The sequence below is a fragment of the Scheffersomyces spartinae genome, assembly GCF_019049425.1.
Source record: "Scheffersomyces spartinae strain ARV_011 chromosome Unknown scaffold_4, whole genome shotgun sequence".
Lineage (NCBI taxonomy): Eukaryota > Fungi > Ascomycota > Pichiomycetes > Serinales > Debaryomycetaceae > Lizanozyma > Lizanozyma spartinae.
In genome coordinates, this window is record NW_025065051.1 from 1 (window position 1) to 20018 (window position 20018).

Genomic DNA, 20018 nt, shown 5'->3' on the forward strand with positions numbered 1-20018 from the left:
CCCCCCCCCCCCCCCCCCCCCCCCCCCCCCCCCCCCCCCCCCCCCCCCCCCCCCCCCCCCCCCCCCCCCCCCCCCCCCCCCCCCCCCCCCCCCCCCCCCCCCCCCCCCCCCCCCCCCCCCCCCCCCCGTACATTAGGGTGCCGCAGTGTAAAGTTCCGATCGGCTTATAAATAGTACATGGGGTAAACTTTTCTGGGTTATTGTGGTTCCGTTGCCCCCTCAACTGCCCCACCAATGAAGTTTGTCGACCTTGATAGAATATCACGTTCGATATCTGTAATAATGATAAAGAGAGAATCTATCGAGATTGGATAAGAGTGGCTGGTGCAATCTGAGCTGCACTGGTTAGAAATTTTTCAACCCATTAAAGTACAAAAAATTGTAAACGTATATCGGAACATACTATGGTCGACCATATCCGCAATTCAAGTTCACCCGCATGCACTCCTTATCTTAATGGTTGTACTATCTTAATTTTAGGTTTAATGTTTGTTTTCCTTTCCCCAACAATATTATTGTAGGTTCTTGTAAACGCATGTTCCCCGACATGACGCGCGATGCGCTTAATAATTTCGACCTATCTGCAATAGAAGAAGACCAGTTTTCGATTCCTGTATATTGTGATCCAGTTTAAACTTAATGGTAAGTTCTGGTAAATGTAATTAATGGCAACGTAAAGTGAATATAGACCATGTGGGGAAAAATCATTACAAAGCAAAACCGTCAGCTTGATAAGATCTAATAAATGGAATCCTGAATCGTTTATTGTCTTATCTTGTTGCTCTTGTACGCAGATCTTTCAACTTTTCATTATATGAAAAGTCGTCCAGATTATAATAGAACAGACGATTCTTACTTTGCTTTGATGACTCTGTAGTGTCTATTTTGTCTATGAATTTATTGTTTGTACACTTTGTTATCCCTTTGAGTGGTACTTGATTCCCACCATTCAGACTATGCTAAATCTCTGGGTTTTGTGTTATTCACGTCCTATCTTTTGCGCTACCATATACGACTCGCCAAATCTCTATATTTCACGACGTATAGTTCAACGTTAAATCATCTATTGGATACTCATTATCTGAATATAAATTATATCATGGCGACCCATAATATGGCACCGCCTGGTTCTGTGATGCTTGCAAAGGTCAAGGGTTACTCTGCCTGGCCAGCAATGGTGCTTGACCCTGATCTACTACCAGAGAATATCTCAGCTTTAAAACCTAAGAATGGAATCAATTTTACACCCGTACGGTTTTTTGCTGATGACACATATATATGGATCAAGAATGCAGACTTAAGGGAGCTTTCAGTTGAAGTCATTCAGGATTATCTTAAAAAGCATGACGATGAACCAGCGGAGCTCAAAAATGAAGATGACGGCACCAATTCAATGACAAGCGCATCGGAAGTTGATAATACTGCATTGGTTGAGCCAGAAACACATAAACCATCAAAAGTAACACCAATTAAGAAGGCAAAGAAGAAGAGCAAGAAGGAGGTACTCCTTCTTGAGGCATACAAATTAGCAAACAGCCCTCCTCCCATGGATACTTTTGTAAAGTATGGATCTTTAGGCGAACCTCCAACTGTTGAAGATTTTGAAGCTGTTGAATTGGAAGAAGAAAGCATTAGTGAGTCAATGGAACAGGACGATTTCATAGAGGATGAAGTTGAAACTCCCAAGAAGTCTAGAAAGAGAGATGTTTCATCAAACCCAAAGACACCTGCAAAAAAGCAAAAAACTTCAAACGCATCAGTCAAAACCAAAGGTAAAGCAACGCCAGCTAAGAAGGGTGCTACTTCCAAAAAGAAGAATACCAAACAGGATACAAAGAAATTAATAAAAACAGAAAAATTATCACCTTCTGTTGAAGACGATGGCTATGACTCAGATTGGGGCGTTGAAGAGACTATTGAGGAACAACGGTCTGAGGGCAATTACGTATTTGAAAACGCTAAGGAGCAACAAAGGTTTATCAGTACATTTCCTGCTAGCCAGGATATAGTCAATCTGTTTAATAAGTACAAGAGTATATTTGAACTGTTGGAGATTGGATTAACAAGAGATTTATTGCTTCAAGAGAAAGGTTTTGAAAAGGAGGTGAAACTGAAATTAAATGAAGTGGAAAAAATTGTGGATCATATTCCAAAAGTTTTAATCAACAAGAGCCGATTGTTGAAAGTACTCATTGTCACTGTTAGAAATCCCAACTTTGGTGATGATTCTCTAAGAGCGAAAATCCAGAGTCTTCTACAAAGTAAGTTTGGAATAACTGTACGGGTGAATAATGAAGATGATTTTCAAAAGATAGATGACGATATTAAAAAGTACAATGGCACCAATACAAGCACGCCTGTTTCAATAAGTGTCAATAATAGCACTAACAGTACACCTGCTCCATAAATATGTATATTTTTCATTTACTACTGCTATGAAATCGTTCGCGTAAATTTCAAAATCTCAGCGTAAATCACAGTATGTCGTAAAGATTCTCAATGTGGAAAACAATTTTTCTCATATAAGAACCAGAAAGGAAATCAAAAACGAAAAATTCAATATTCAAAGAAGACTCCTTTTTCTTCTTCTGGAATATTCACGTTCAAGCTACCCTAAATAAGAAGGTATGTATAATGCTGTTCTCACATTTCGTTATCGGTCCAAGAAATGTCACGTACATCACTCGATACTATTATAATTAAATATAAGAAGTTCCAATATGATTATACCTATTCGTCCATTCCATTTACTATTGGCTGATTTTCGTTGGCAATTGAGTTTACTTGACTCCACCGTCTTGACTTCTTCCAACTTGCCCCCTAAAGTTTTCCCGTTTCCGATCCTGCCTCGTCTTTCCAAATTAGTGTGCAATAGTCACGACTTTCTATACTCGGAAGGACGTAACACAAACAGAGGGACGTGCACCTTCTAACTGTTTTGGAAATCAATACATTTGCGAGTTTTACTTTTGTGAAATCCTCTACACCCTAACGATTCCATGGTGCAAGACTGCAAGTAATATTACCATGTTTCCGAATATAGAAATCAGAACCATTGCTCAAAAGAGTAACCTGAAACAGATAGCTTGGGGATGTTTTACCTGCTTATTATTGATAGGCGTCGGTTGACATCCGTCAATATGCATTCACCTTTAAGTGCGTCTTTGCATTAAGTTCTTTTACCTTATTACTTGTTTCTATTTCTGTACATGATATGCCTATGTGTGATGGGCTAAACATTCCAAAAGTGCTTGTCTGTGTGGTTGTATGAACCAATGTTACCGAATTGGGAAAATGCAGGGTTTAGATTGACCATTCAGGACGCCTTCGCGATCATATTATCTGCCACTTCCCCTGACACCAAAGAACATGTTCCTTATCAAGGAATTACAAAATACTGTTAGCATCAAGGTATACTTGATTGCAGTAGTGATGGTCAACAGTTAATAATGATACGAAAAATAACACTTCAGTAGCTTTTACAAAGTCTTATTCATGCTTAGGATCGCTCGTCATTGGTGGTGCTTTGCATAGTTGTCCTTTTGAGTATTTTGACAGTATGTTGTGAAGAAGCCCAGATATTAATTAAGTTCAAGGCGTTTAGGTACACAGTGAAGCACATTTTATCATATGGTATTGATAGCCATACTGTTTTAGAGCGAAGTAAGGGGTTGAATTATAGATTGTTACCGTATTCAATGTGAAATGTCTTACTTGGTTTTGCTCTAGTTGGTATGCAGTTTGTCGAACAGTCTACGGTATTAGCAGATTTTGATAACTTTTCAATGATTTTTCGTTGATCTTGTTACTATGTGGGACACATTTCCTTACCCTTTAGGACTAAAAATTTATTACAATCACCGTGTTATCAGTTTGACACAAAATTATACGATGTGCTACTATAGGATTCTCTTCCATTCACAATTGAATTCAAAGTTATACAAAAAATCAAATCGTATTTTTTAATTTGTTGCACAAAACCAAATTTGGTTGAATTTTGTGAAGGAGGGAAAATTTGGACTAATGGGTGAAGAAACAATTGAAAACAACAACAAAAGCCAAACTTGAAAAAGGAAGAACAAACGTCTTTGATAGTGAGGACTTTCATACTATTGTTTCCGATTGAAGTATCATCATCAACTTAATAAATAGTAATTGTAAGTGGGTACATCTTTTGACGAATATTGAGTGTGAATACATTTTGGTCTCAATTGAGAAAATATCTTACTAACTATTAGAATTTAGCAAAGAATGTCTGACGCAACAGAGCCCAAGTTGGCTAATGATCAATTCCAAGGTGGTGCTGCTGGTGGTAATGATGGTGGGTTTGCTAACGCCTCTGCCGCTGGTGGTCCCCCAGTAGATGATGATGATGAAGAAGGTGGAAGTGGAGGTAAGCATCTTAAGGAAAGAAGAAAGATTGAAATTAAATTTATTCAAGACAAATCTAGACGTCATATTACTTTTTCTAAGCGGAAAGCTGGTATTATGAAGAAAGCTTATGAGTTGTCAGTATTAACAGGTACTCAAGTGTTATTATTAGTTGTTAGCGAAACTGGGTTGGTTTATACTTTCACTACACCAAAGCTACAACCATTGGTGACAAAGGCAGAAGGTAAGAACTTAATTCAAGCATGTTTGAACGCTCCTGAAGAAGGCTTAAATGATGAAGGTGGTGAACAAAGTGACCCTGGTGACTCTGATCAAAGTCCTGCTCCTCATTCTACTCAGAAGGGAGTTCCCACTGGTATCCAACATGCAGCTGCTGCCGCTGCAGCTGCTGCCGCTGCCTCTCAACAACAGGCTGCTCAGCAGCAAGCTACTCAACAATCTAGTAATCAACATCTACCACCACATTTAGGTGGCATACCTCCATACCAACAACCACAACAAGGAGGTATACCCAACATGCAACAACCACAACATCATCACCAACAACATCACCAACAACAACAACAACAACAAGGATATGCTGACTACACATACTTCAACAATTTGCCTAATGGAAGTATGCCCAATGGAAGCATTCCAAATCAACAATATCAATAAGAGATTGCAGAGTTTCAGTTTAACGATTTGACATTTACTCTTTCTAGCTTTTGTTGTATTATATTGTCCTCACGACTTTAACCTTTTTGTGTACAACAGCAGGCTGATTACCACTTCTGTTATGACTTGCAATTATATTCTTTACTTCTCTAATTTTTATTTTTGATTCGTGTTGGTGAGTTCTCACTGTTATTATTGATATATTCTTTTCACTTTAAGAGACTTATTCAACATAAAATACGTTTACGTTTGATTAAAAAGCCTGGTTTGACAATGTTGGTAGATGTGTTATGTTTGGCTAACGAATTCGTCAGGGATTTCCAATACTTCGATTTTTTGTTGTATTTTTTTATTATTTTCAATGCTGTTGTGTTTACTTCTTGAAGCCTATAAATTTAACTGTTTGCTTCACTTTTATGCTTATATATGTATTTTAAGTATGTATATAAATGTGTACCATTAACTCGTCTTTTACATTGTTTCTGATGAATTGAATTACATACTTATAGGTAAGTCTGATTGAAAATTGAATCTCTGCGCTACAAAAGTTGCTGTCTACCTTAATATTTTGTAGTTCAGCATAGAGAAAGCCGATATGGCATCATAAGATTTATGATAATTGTGCTTGTGACGAGCAGTATACTTTTATTTTTGTTTACGTGTTGAAACAGTCGTGGGAGCGCTTACTACTCCTTTTGAATTGGAGTAGTTCTACTGCGTCTAAGCTGACGTTGAACAAACAAATCCTGTTTCAAAAACCGATTCTTGATCTTTTATTGTCAAAGAGGCATTACCAAAGCCACTATGTTCGCCGTATAAAATTCTAGTCTAAATTTCATGTATGTTGCGTTAAGTATGGTTCTAAGACATTTATTGTGGGGATCTTATTGTAGATTAAGGCAAAGACGCTTGAACTTTGAACGAACGTAGCATCTAGGGACAATAATAATGACGCGCTAGTTGAACGCTACAGAAGAATGTATATAATTATAATTGCAAGAGAAAATAACCAGAAGAATTAATTTTGAAGATGTCACTAAGGGAGTTTTAAGGTCTTTTCAATTTCTTGATGCTATTGAAATTAAAACATGATTGTGGTTACAACAGTACCTAACTTACGGCTTCTGCTAAAAATTCGATTGGCATGGTAGAAAGGATAAGTGATGATCAATTATTTACCCAGAATGGGTTAGATAAATTCGAATCAATATCTAGATCTTGCAAAAAGTCATTGTTGTAGTTATTTATTGCAGAAATTTTAGCATTTATGGATAATAATTGGAATCTTTACTCAATTTTATTCTGATCATGCCTTATTTATTATCGTGCATTGAATATTGTAATATTAGTATTGTTACGTTAGGTAATTACTACTGGTTGGCCTGAGTTCATCCACTATTGTCCCGAAAAAAGTTTACTCTGATATGTATGGGTGTTTGTTTAGGATAATTTGCTTAATAGGGGGGTTTTAAGCTTGCGCCAAGTTGAGCTTAATGGATGTTTAGAGGCATTCTCTAAACGAAGCAAAGGTAGTAGGCGTAAGCATTTTGACGTGACAAGAGATAGGCCGAAATAAACTAAAGGGCCAGGGCGAACAATTAAGTCTGCATCTCCGTATCGGGTGTAACAAAGGCGAGAAACGTCACTACAAAATGCCAGAGCAATTCGGACATCAGACACTAATAACAGAGCGTTTTGCTGGTAAAACGTCAGAGAGCATTTTACAGCAACTCAAAGCTTCAAACAACATGGTCACCACTCTAATACGTTTGATTGACGGTCTTTCTTCAATCCGAATTTATGATATGCCACCAGGTCCTTTTTTTCAACCTCGGGGCTACGCCTGAATTCTTGTCTGATTGGTGTTCGTCATACGTTTCTGTGTCAGCCAGTTTGTGTATGTAATCAAACATTCGGTTCGGTTCCAAAAATCTCTTAGTTGCCATAGTCTGACTTTCCTTATCTGCATTCAAGCAGTCCCACTGAGCGACTACAAGAATCTGACTTTTTTTTTCTTTAACGCTCTGGTTATGTGCGTATTGAGGGCTGGACCTGATTTGATCCACCGTTCCTTCCTAATTGACCTCAGTTTGCTCAAATGAAATTAATAAGGTGAGGCCAAAAACTTTTAGGTCTTTTTAATAACGCTAGTTGATAATATTTAGATTGTTCAAGTGACACTAAATATGAATGGTGGTACTTTATTTCATTTACTTTCAGTGGTGAACTGTACCAGCGTGCGAAACCATTCGATTGTCGTTAAGGGGTGAGGGTAACAAAACCAACACTGATTGTACCATACTCTACCGCTTAAGGTGAAATCGGTTAAAATCTTTAACAGCTTTATACTTTCTAAGGAAAAGTATGTAAGCCAAGAGTCTAGACTAAATCTGGAGATCACTCTGTGTGTAACCTTGGCCTGGGACTATTAAAGGAGTCTAAATGTTTGCTTTGTTATGCCAATACAGTCGACCATAAAGTAGCAATTGAGGATGCATTCACTCACAATCCAAAAAACCACCCAGTAGTAAAGTTAATCTTTGATCATTTTACTTGTAACGGAATGTAACTTGACAACTTTCGATCTTATAATCGGTCATTTAAGTTCTAGTGCAAAATTAATATAAAATGTAAAACCATTCAAGTTTCTATTTGACAAACAATGGAAGTTCCACCGTTGAAGTGTCGTGTCGTGTCGTGTAGCAAACCGGTCCTCGCCGACATAAAAATAAACAGTGGCATGTGTAACAATAGAAAGTGTACACACGCTATTGATTTTCCCGTTGTTTTATGTCACTCATCCCCGAAAATGTAAAAGAGCCCCACAAGTCACAAGTTAAAACCTGTCCTGTTAGAAAGTTAGTGTCTGTTGTAAAGTGGTTGGTGTCTGTCGCCACTTCTGTTTTGGGACGAATGTCAATTGCTCGAACTGTAATTTCTGCATACTATGCCACTCCATATTTCAAAATGGACCTGAATCTCTCTGTTATATGTTATATAAAAAGTGGTTTTTACCATAAACTAATGACAACTTTCATTTCGCCATTGGGCTTCTTCTCAATTATAGTTTTGTTAGCAGTTTTTTGGCGTCAACCTAGCTATATTACAGTTTAATTTCCCTACTTTCCACCACTCGAGCATTATCTGTTACTAATTCGCACATTGGTGGCTTGAACTTACCCAGCTTATAGTCATAGGCTGATTAACTATTGCAATTCGAGTTGCCTTGCCCCTATACTATTCGGTATTAAATATCCCTAAAGACTTGTGTTTCCAATAATCATGCTGCAAAATACTTCTTCATGGCAATCTGGCCACATACCCTCCTCCCCAAGTTTGCAATCGAATGCGCTATACTCAAACGGACAAACGGGACCAAATGTGGCAACGTCCAGAAGGGAATCAATTTGGAGTACTGGCTCGAGTAGAGGTATTTCATCAGTCACACCTCCATCTTCCTCATCCCCAGTTAATTCTCTGGCTCCAACATCTTCCAATCCACAGACTCTTCAAGGCCCAGCTTGGCTGCTGGTGTTCGGGGCTTCGTATTCACAGCCATCCCCACAATTTCCATCTCAAGGGGTTTTTCAAATACCCCAAGAGTGTCAAACAACTCAAGCTCAGAGCATGTCTACATTCCCTCAAAGTTTCCAAGTACAAGGTGTTCAGCCATTGGGAACTAATAACGTTCCCCAAAATCCTAATGATTTGACTTCTTATAAGAGTACAGGCTTTTTGAGACGCCATTCTGTAAGTGACACTTATTATATCCAAAGACAGTTGGCACAACAACAATTGCAACAGCAGCACGCTCCTCAGTCTGCACAAGCACACTACATAAATCATCAACAACCAGCATATGCCTATAATGTGCCCCATTACACCACTAGTCGGAAAGGAGGATCATTTAGCACCGGCGCAGTGCCAATGTCCGGAGGACTAGGGCAAGGGACTATTGGAGCCCCTGTTGCATCTTTTGGTGTACAATCTGAAGGTTACTCATCTGGAATTAACTCGAACAACGTTTCTGGTGGCGCACCTGGTCCTACGGGATTGCGGTCCTCAGTTGGATATCGCAGTTCTAACAATTTTACGTCGAATGTGAGATCTACGTCACCTCACACGAAAGATCCCGATTATACCAATAAGTTAGTAAATGAATATTTTGAAACTGATCCACACGAGAGAGTCAAGGTCACTGTTCAACTTTTGGAAGATCAGTTTTTTGATGAAGTAAACGGGTTTGTTTCCGGAGGCATTGAAATGATTCAATTACCTAAGATGCCTCTCGATAACCCTCAAAAGGGTCACCAGTTGGCACTTGTTGGGTTTAAAGCAGGTAGAATTGATGTGTTTGCACTTCCTTCGGAATTAAATCGAACAGTAAAAGTCGGCGATTTGGTGATTGTCGAAGCAGATAGAGGTAAGGATTTAGGTAAGGTATGCAAGATGAATATTTCTATTGATGAGGCAAGGTTGATGAAATTACTACAATTTCAAGAACAACAATTGGCTTTAAATGAAGATATTCCATCTCCAAACGTTCGGCACCTCTTGCAAGGCGGCAATAATGGAGGTTCAACAAATGACTCTGGAAGCACACACGCGCTGGGACATCATGCTCAATTGCCACCGGTTTTACATGTTCCCAAGTCAATCATAGGGCTTGCCACGCAAAATGAAATTTTGCAAATCTTGAACAAGAAGCAAGATGAAGAAAAGGCTTGCCGTTTATGTCTTGCTAAGATATCAAGCACTATTGCTAATGCTAATGCTAGTGCTAGTCTTAATGCTAATGGTCTGTCAGGAACAGCAACTACTCATAATGGCAGTAATTGTAAAACAATAACGCTGGATTTGATGCAAATGAAGTTGATTGATGCCGAATATCAGTTTGATAGGAAGAAGTTGATTTTTTATTATCTGACATCCAAGCGTATTGATTTTAGAGATTTGGTTAGGGAGTTATTTCGAATTTACAAGACACGCATTTGGATGTGTGCTGTTCAGGGAATTCCATACATCCCCCACCATCATTACAAGAGCAATAGCTTTAGTCATACTAGCGGGGGTGTTACTATAGGTCATGGAAATAGTAATAATGTTTCCAGCAATATCAATGGTGGAGGGCACACCAATGGTTACAATAAGGCTACTCGATCATCCTCTGGTAGTATTAATGATCGGAGTGCCAGAAGTAGTTATGATGATTCAAGCAGTAATCACATATCACCAATATCTACCAGCGATGATACATTTACAGGTGTTCCATCGAGCACTAAGAGTGGACTGGGTGGTCCTGATATTCCATTTGAGATTTTAAGCGTTCCTCGCAACTTTAATGAGACTGGGGCGTCAAATGTCAATAATTGTTCCCCTGATCGTTCGATGCCTGGCGCACGTAACGAATTGGACGAAGATATAAATTTCGTAGAGGGTGAATCATTTGTTTTGAAGTCATTGGTGGATCAAATGAACAATTGAATTGAACATGGTTGTTTTGTACTTTTTTGTTTTCTTTGAAGAGTATCGTTTGATTTTTTTTAAAAGGGAGGTTCCAATAGTATTAAATTTGGTGTTTGCTTAATTTTTTTTGTTATCATTTAACCGTACTAACAATTTGTTGTTACAGACAGGCAATGATTACACATGATTACTTAAATTTAGAGTCAAGGTAAAGATGAATGGTTTTGAATCATTATTGTGCTTTTATAAATAGAACTATAGGTTGCTTGTATCCGTTTTTTAATGACTAAAAACAATACCATACTTTTTATAGATTATTATGAATGCGATGTTGCTACAAGTTATGGCTTGCTTAGTATCAAGTTTTCGCAGCCTGAGTAGACGAACTGTGGGTGCGAAATTGGTCATGACCAAACATGGATGATCGATAAAAGGGGTAGTAGACTAAGCATAAAAAATGGACGCATACGAAGGTAATGCTATACAGGGTAAGTTCTAGGAACGACGTGCAAGATTGCTTAAAAATAGTTAAGTCATAAGGGGTTTTGTCGTCTATGAATAGTTCGAGCACTTTATACAGTAAAATAATAAAATCAGGAGAAAAGTATCAGATCAATATGCGAGCTAAAGATTTGGAATCAAGCTGAAAATTCATCAAAAATAAAAGGGGAAGCGGGGCGTGGGAGGGAGAGGTGAACCATGCCGAAATCTAGAACAAAAGCTCCAGAAGAATTGAATGGAAACATTAATTGAAGCAAAACTTCAACAACTTCTGCCTGGGGCATTGAGGCATTAGCGGAAATAAACTAACGTGTAGCTAACCTCAGCCTTAAGACACTAGGACCGTTGGAGCAAATAAAATACCACATTATGAACTAGGGGCGTGGTTTGGCTGATGATGTAGGAGGGAGGAGTAGGACAAAGAGAACCGATTACTAAACATCCGAGTCGTGGACCACCCAAATACGGATCAGAGTCAAAAAAAAACAGAGATGAAAATCGCATTCGAATTCTGTTTTAGGATAATCCGTCCCCCTGATATTCTCTTAGACAACGGTGACTTAGTCCCGGTTTAGGGAGATCCACAAATTTTACCATAGTAAAGCCTTTCTATGTTGCAGTTTTACGTGGTATATTAAGTTGATGTTCCCATGTTATATTCATAAGGTTGGCAGCATCTAGAAATTCTATAATTCATTTAATGGTAATGCAGCACTGATTAAATGTACCTTAGCATTTGGCTGGTACTCCACAACACCATATTTCCGGCCCGACTTATGAGGTTATCTTTTTCTCACCTGCAGGTTCTACGTAAAGAACGGCGGAAGATACAGTACCAATATGACTAATCCATAATTTAACTTGCCCCATGTTCTGTTTCAAACGTACTACCAAAATGTCCCAAAAGAGTAAGTCAAATCTCCGAGAAAATTTTTTTATTTCTATAGTGACTAAATAAATAGAGGCACATTTCTCATACGCCCAAACCGCGGTAAAGATTTTCAACTGTCATCGGATATCAACCTTTACATCTTGAACAACTAACTAAATTTCTTTCTGGGAAAGAGTATTTTGCTATTATAACCTATAGGTTGACATATAACTTTGTTTTGATACCATCACATATTTACTGGTAACCATGGATTTCCAACCTCTTGATTATTTGAACGATTTGAACTTGGTAATAAATTCACCTGTGGTTGGTGATAACACCAATAGTACTAGCCCTAACGGAGGTGCTTCTGCTGATTTAGCCATGTTTAGCCATTCAGACTTTTTTGACTTTGATGTCTTGGGTCAAGATAATATAGTGCCTATTAAACCATCGGTTACTACTCAAAGCAACGAGAGTAACTCTACTACCAATAATACATTTCAATTTGAAAGTGAAACTGATTCATATCAAGTTTCTCAATACCCTGAATCTGCAACTACAGTATCCAGCATGGAGCAAAACACATATAACCAAAGCCAATACGTGAAAATTGAACCACAAGAAGAAACCTTTTTGGCTTCAGTTTCTAATTTGAGTGCTGCTCCTACAGCCGTTGCCACACCTATTAACGATAATGGAGAATTTGGGATTTCTTCTGTTGGAGAAGCAAAGTTTTCTGCCATTCATGCTGCAAATGAAGATAAACGTAAACGTAATACTGCTGCTAGTGCACGTTTTAGAATTAAGAAGAAGTTGAAGGAACAGCAAATGGAGCAACGCACGAAGGAATTACAAGATCGGGTTCAACTTTTAGAAAAGAAGTTGCGTACGTTGGAGATGGAAAACCGTTGTTTGAAGTCTTTGGTTGCTCAAAAGAGTGAAAAGAAGAGTACAGATTTGGTTGAATCCATTAAGCAAAGATCACTCCAAACCACGTCAGAACCTGTTTTCCAATTTACCTAAAACAAAAAGTATGAACGGAAGGAAAGAGTTAGCTTCCTTTATAGTGGATGAGAAACATGTTCAACAAGTCATGTTATTCACGTTAACTTACTCAATGATCCAACTCATTGGTTTTTTATTTGACGTCCCCATTTACCATAGTCTCTACACACAATCTTTCTATACGCTATGATCCAACTCATTGGCGTTGTCATCATTTTAGGTTGTGTGATTTTGGCCTGATTGGCTCAAACAACACTAGAAGGTTTTCTTTTAGTGACCATGTGGAATCGAAGAAATCAATGATCCAACTCATTGAAAGTTGTCTGTCGTAAAGACAGGGTGGCTCTTTGTAGTCATTGTTAGTGCCTTGCACTACATTTATAGAATGGTATATATATATACATTTATGAATATTATACCATCAACATGTTTATGTTGATTTAATTATATCAGTAATTCTGCTAGATGTACGCTCTGAATGTTGACAGAATGAACAAGGAAAGCTTATTTATTTGTTTGCAATCTACATTGAACTATTCACAGCTGTTGTAATCGTAGTCGCAATCATAATCATAATCATAGTCATACTTATAATCGTACACTGATATCTTTGCGGCAACCACTCAACGGCCATTACGTTTGCCTTATCCCAATGAACGCATGTGATCGACCCTGACATGTTCACTCAAGAAAGTTCTCATTTGCTTGTTCCTTTGATCAAAAGGCTACTCAGTTTTATGGAGGAACAAAGTAAATCCAATACATTGTTAATGGTGCGCATAGAAAAACATCATTTGTAAATCTCCACTCCAAACTCTTTTCTCCACACAACAACACAGGTGGCACGATATTCAATAAAAGTTGTAGCATTAAAGTATTAAGCACTTGCTATTACATTTATACTACATTCTGATTATACATATATTATATTATATTTATATTATATTTCTTCCTTGTCAACGGAAGTATAACTCCGTCGAATACTGACTTACTGTTTGTATACTCAATCTCATACCTAAAGATACATAATAAAGCAGCAAGAGACTTTATACTAACGATTGGACTCATCATCATCGTGAAGTGATTTTTCTATTCCAATTCAGATCTTTTCAATTCATTCATAAAATTTATCGGAAAGGGATCCCGGTTGATCCTTAGATTATTGTTATTTCCATTACACACCTCGTCGCCTTCCTCCCCTCGGTCCAATGATAATCACAAACCATGTCTGAAAATACCACTCAATCGCCTCATACGTTGAAACGGATTGTGGATTCGTCGTCATCGTCCCCAAGTCTAGGCGATTCAAAGCATCTGCCAGAAACAATGTTCCATCAACCAAACTATCAAACACCCCTTAGTCGCAGAGTCCACACTTGGGTCCCGGATGCAGACGTATCACAACTAACAACAAGTGCCCGATCGTCGGTGAAGTCATCACCTTTGAATAGTCCACTGTTTTCTAAACTACATGAAACATATGATCGTTCTGTCAGTCCCTGTGAGATCCCTACGACCGAACTCATACGCCTTCGAGAACTGTCCCGGTCTCCACTCCTGAGAGAAATCACCAATGAGTATGTCGAGGATCAGAATACTAATAATACTACCACTAATATTACACTTGCTGATGAATCACTGGAATTACGTGCTTCAGCGGGTGCTGGTGCTGATGATGATTCGGATGATGTTGAAGAGATTCATAGACCTATAAATTCTCCCTTAAGACCAGATTCAAAATCTCCAATATCGAAAGTCTCTTCGCGCAAGAAGTTAATGGTCACTTTGGGTCTCACTGCATTAATGGAAGAGCAAATAGATTTACGACTTGCTTCTGGTGATAATCCAACTGTGGTTATGGAACTTGATCTCGATGGTAATGTACGTTATTTATCCCAGAATTGGGAAGTCATAGTTGGAACTTCAATAAAGAAAATCATAGGCAAGCCGATTTCGAATATCGTTATAGGAAATGGTCCTGATGACTTAAACGTATTTGTTGTTGCCATGAATCAAATGGTAAAGGATGACATTAGTTATAAAGTCAAGTTTGTAACGGCTACAAACACAATTGATGTCGACAAGTCTCTTCCAACAGATCAAGACGCAACTAGCGAGAGTACTGATGATGAGGATGTAGATATCGAAGAAGCGTCACCAACAAATGAATTTGATCCTGTTAATGACGAGGAAGCTGAAGCGGAAGTCGATTCTTTATCTGAAACATCCTCAAAAGTATCCAATAATGGAGAAATAATTGAATTAGAGGCACAGGGTATCCTTATACATGATTCGAAAACAAAACTTCCCACACATGCTATGTGGACAATCAAACCTTTCACTCATATTGATGTACAGTTGAGTATTCCCCCAAATCTTATTGATTTGCTTGGGTTTGGGGCAGAAATATTTGAAGGCTATTTACAATCAGTTCAAGATTTAGGTATTATTGATGAAGAACTGGTTCCACAGCCAAAGTCTATTCTATGTCGTATTTGCGAGTCAAACATTCCTGCCTGGTTCATTGAACGGCATTCAGAGCTTTGTCTTGTTGAGCATAGGATTGGAGAAGAGTTGCAACAATGTCAAGATTTGCTCAATGATCAAAAGGAAGAATTGTCATCTATGATTGATGCTCTCGCTGCTTCTGTTGCGTTGCAATCAAATATGTATAATCAAGCCATTTCACCCCCAAACTCCGTGTCTGGTGTCATTGGCATGTCTTCATCTTTGAATTCATCTGCAAGTTCCATATCAACATCGTTATCATCGTCATCAAGTAATGCCATTACTGCTTTGATTCCACCACATATTGAGTATAAGGGAGTCCCTATTTCTTGCATACCTCAGACTTCCAGTCCGTCATTCGAGGATTCTCCTAAACTTGCCAATCAAGTATTAAAGAAAAATTATATGAACCAGTTAAACATATCCAGAAGATACCCCTACAATATCATTCAAAGACTTCTTGATTTGGTCAATGATGCGTTAAATATCAACCCAGCTCTGGAAGTTTCAGATGAGTTGACATCTGAAAATAGATTTGAGTTTTCACCAAACAGTGAAAGGGTTATTAATAATATACTGAATTGGAAGTTGACGGAAACAACTACCGATGTTGGCCTTATGTTATTAATAGAGGATACACAAACTCTTACACAGAATAAGATTGACATTATTTCCCGTTTAATTTCTGTTCTACAATATTCGAATAAGATAAAGCATGAAGTTGATAATTTAGTGCTAGAGACCGTGAAGGATACCGTTAATAGAGTTAGAGAACAAACATTCTTGAATGAGCAAGCTTCCTTAATACCTGATTCAGAGACTGACGAGAGAACGTTATCGCAAGTTAAAGCGCATTTGAGAACGTCATCTGGATCTTCTTTAACAGTTAATCTGGATCCTACTCAATCCCTGCACCCTGGAATTGTGGCACCAAAGCCATCAAGAACTCCTATTCTCCTTGATAGCAGCGACGAGCATAATACATTCCTGATTACACCAACAGATATTCTTTTGCGAGGTCGGTCACCTAATATTCGGTCTAATAGTAGTGGCAGTGGAAAAAATGACCTCAGAAAGAGCTTAGGGGATCGAGAACTGAGTATCCCAGAGCATTCAATTTCAACATCTCCTAATGAATTAAGGCATACATCATCATCATCCTCGTTCCGGAATAGTATAATTTCTGCATTAGGTCCAACATCTGCAAAGGATCTTCTTGAAAGTTTTCAAGACTTTGATTTGAATAATAAAAAGCCTCCTCTGGAAGGGGTGACTACTAATAATTCAAATAACTCTACATTCCTGTCACCAAGAAGACACTTATCTCCTGCTCCACCATACGTTGAACGAAAGTCTCTTTCGTCGTTCCAAAGAAATACTTTAACACACAAGTCCTCCATTGCTTCACTTGATGTTGGAGAAAACCAATTGATGCCACCAAACCTGGGCATTTTATCAAGTTCAGATAAGACCTTGGCAACTAATAGTCCTCCTCCAAATGTGTCTCATATCATTAATCCTCCTCCATTTATTTCGATACCTACAACCCTGGGTGCAGCAGTTGGCAGTATTTCTTCAGAACGAAGGTCAACATCAGGAGGATGTTATCCTCAACACACTCCAACATCACAGAGAAACTCGTTACCAAACCTGACTCCTATTCTTTCAGCATCGCTGTTAAAGCAACCTTTATCCCCTCTCTTAGTTTCCCAAGCTCCAGTAAATAAGCAACCAAGTGGTGGTGATATCCGTGACTATGAAGTGATAAAACCTATTAGTAAAGGTGCATTTGGATCGGTTTTTCTTGCAAAGAAGAGACTAACTGGAGAATATGTTGCTATTAAGTGCTTGAAGAAGAAAGATATGATTGTGAAAAACCAGGTATTAAATGTTAAATCCGAGCGAGCTGTTATGATGAGGCAAAGTGACTCACCTTATGTGGCTCAATTGTATGCTTCATTCCAACTGAAGGATTACTTATATTTAGTCATGGAGTATTTGAATGGAGGTGATGTTGCTACTCTTGTAAAGATGCTAGGAACATTAGATGATAGTTGGACAAGACAATATATTGCAGAAATTGTTGTTGGTGTTGATGATTTGCATAGAAGAGGGATCATTCATCGTGATTTGAAGCCCGATAACGTTTTAATCGACAAAAGGGGTCATTTGAAATTGACTGATTTTGGATTGAGTAGAATTGGTATTGTCAAGAGACAAGAAAGGTCTCATAGAAAGAGTTCAGCAGGTGATACTGGTATTGAATTATTTAGGAAGAGCATAACCAATGCAATGATGATGGCGGCTACTGGGCCTACGGGTAGTGCTATTGCTGATGATAATTCGACTCACCATAAACGAACCTCTTCAATTACGCCATTTTCCTTGTCACCTAAAACTGAATTTACCAAACTTAATACTTCTAGTTTAATGACAGGCTCAAGTTCAATGACAAATTCTCCAGTGTTCGAAAAATCTTCATTTATGTCCTTCAAGAATTCCCAACCCATTGGTACTGTATCGAATTTTCTTCTTAGCAATGCTGCCACCGGGAACAGCAGCATTGATAGTGGAGTTCGCTCAAGTTCTATATCAGGAGGCTCAGCTTATGGAGTTGAGCAATCTCCGCTCATCAAGCCAATTATTCCAAGAAATGTTTCTGAATCTTCATTTGCTATTTTGGAAGATGATTCATCTTCAAGTGACTTGACTAGTGGAAATGCTACAAGTACTCATCTTAGTGCAAGCGGAGAAGGCAGTAGCCACTTTGCTATTGGATCTGAACCCATGAAACACTCTCATTCAGCTCTGGGTACTGCTTCTCATTTACTGCAATCGTTTACTCAAAGTCAAAGTCAAGGTCAAGGTCATAATTCATCCTCTTCGGTATTGTCATATGCGTTATTTGATCCTCAGAACCAAAAGAATGAGAAAGAGATTCGTTTTGTGGGGACCCCTGATTATTTAGCACCTGAAACCATTCAAGGGTTGGGTCAAAGTGATGCACTGGATTGGTGGTCAATAGGTTGTATGCTCTTTGAGTTTTTGTTTGGATATGCTCCATTCCATGCTGATACACCAGACAAAGTATTTACCAATATTTTACAGGGTACAATTGACTGGCCTCCAATTGCACCCGATGAATTGTTGAAGTACTGCAGACCTGAAGCACAGGATTTAATCCAGAAACTTTTGACATTGGATCCACAGAAACGGTTAGGATCAAATGGTTCTCATGAAATAATGTCACATCCTTATTTCAATGGGATTGACTGGGATAACTTATTTGAGAGCGAGGCACCATTTGTTCCACATCTTGAAGATCCAGAATCGACAGAGTATTTTGATTCCAGAGGTGCTGAATTGTTACAATTACCCAGAGATGAAGAATTAAATGATATCAATGATGAGTATCATCAACATTCAGAATATAATCATCAACTTCATTCATTGGGAGGCCGCTCTGGCAGCGATACATCTGATCTTCTTTTGTTACCTGGTAGTGGTGGTGGTGGTGGAGGGAAACGTGAAAGACGAAGTAGCCGGTTGGCTGATCCTACTGAATTTGGATCGTTCCATTTCCGAAACTTGAACGTTTTAGAGAAAGCCAACAAAGATGTTATTAATCGTTTAAAGAGTGAACATTTGGAGCATAGGAATAGTTTTTCCAGTTCCACAAGTGATGTTTCAACTCCCAGTTCTCGTTCGCGTGGATATTCATTTACGGGAACATCTACGTTTAAGAAACCCGTTTCACCAGTGATTAGAGCTGTTTCACCTTCCAAAATGTTTGATTCACCCCAGTCGGTGTTTTCCACACCAACTTCTACTAATCCTCGGCATGGTTCACTTACTACAGCTGGCTCATATTCCAGTAGTGAGGAACAGCCAATCTCACAACAACCATTACCATTACCACAGGTACCAGCTGATGTTATAAGACATAGGAGTTCGCTCAACAGTTTAACCAAACATGTTTTCCGACCTTCGGGAAGTACATGTACCGATTCACCCACCAGTCTGGATAACGAGGATCAAAAGTCTAGTGCATTACTTCGAGTACAAAAGAGAAGAGAATCACTAAGAAGAGGTGGAAGTATTGGAGGCCACTCTTCAGGAAGCTTTAGTAGTGGGGGGACACAATATGGCAGTGGAGGGTCAGGGACTATCCCACCATTTTCATTGGATTCACCTCATATGCTTGCACAACCCGAGATTGATGTTTTATATTGTGAGCTGATATCGGCCGTAAGATTGAACGTAAGTAAGTTGCTTGAAAAGTGTGGATGTGTTGTTGTTGCTATCACCAATGGAGATGAGTTTGTTAGAAGAGCCACATCTCAAGTTAAGTTTGATTTGATATTCACTGCTTTAAAGTTACCAAAAGTTTCTGCTATTGATGCCGTTAAGTTGATCAAGTTTACTACTGGGGTCAATGTTACGACCCCCATCATTGCCTTGACAGCATTCAAAGATGAAGCTTGTGAGGCTGGAATCTTTGATGAAATTATTGAGAAACCAGTAGAGTTTAACCAACTACAACATGTGATACATAAATTTATGCGACATGATGAAGCAATTGAGTCTGATAATGAGAATTAATATTAGATATATA

General features: G+C 38.6%; 5 protein-coding genes across 5 annotated transcripts; all 5 read left to right on the forward strand.

Moving 5' to 3' along the window:
* Window positions 1-1099: 1099 nt before the first annotated feature.
* KQ657_003628 (uncharacterized protein) lies at window positions 1100-2407 on the forward strand (the record flags this gene model as incomplete). Its single annotated transcript, XM_043194330.1, has 1 exon — window positions 1100-2407. The coding sequence occupies one exon, from the start codon at window positions 1100-1102 to the stop codon at window positions 2405-2407; it is 1308 nt and encodes a 435-aa protein (XP_043050654.1).
* A 1844-nt stretch (window positions 2408-4251) lies between these two features.
* On the forward strand, window positions 4252-5049 carry MCM1 (transcription factor; the record flags this gene model as incomplete). Its single annotated transcript, XM_043194331.1, has 1 exon — window positions 4252-5049. One exon carries the CDS (start codon window positions 4252-4254, stop codon window positions 5047-5049), a length of 798 nt encoding a protein of 265 aa, XP_043050655.1.
* A 3627-nt stretch (window positions 5050-8676) lies between these two features.
* On the forward strand, window positions 8677-10533 carry KQ657_003630 (uncharacterized protein; the record flags this gene model as incomplete). Its single annotated transcript, XM_043194332.1, has 1 exon — window positions 8677-10533. The coding sequence occupies one exon, from the start codon at window positions 8677-8679 to the stop codon at window positions 10531-10533; it is 1857 nt and encodes a 618-aa protein (XP_043050656.1).
* A 1621-nt stretch (window positions 10534-12154) lies between these two features.
* Window positions 12155-12913, forward strand: MET28 (Met28p; the record flags this gene model as incomplete). The annotated part of the gene is made up of 1 exon (XM_043194333.1): window positions 12155-12913. The coding sequence occupies one exon, from the start codon at window positions 12155-12157 to the stop codon at window positions 12911-12913; it is 759 nt and encodes a 252-aa protein (XP_043050657.1).
* Window positions 12914-14119: 1206 nt separating this feature from the next.
* Window positions 14120-20005, forward strand: RIM15 (protein kinase; the record flags this gene model as incomplete). The annotated part of the gene is made up of 1 exon (XM_043194334.1): window positions 14120-20005. One exon carries the CDS (start codon window positions 14120-14122, stop codon window positions 20003-20005), a length of 5886 nt encoding a protein of 1961 aa, XP_043050658.1.
* Window positions 20006-20018: the final 13 nt, after the last annotated feature.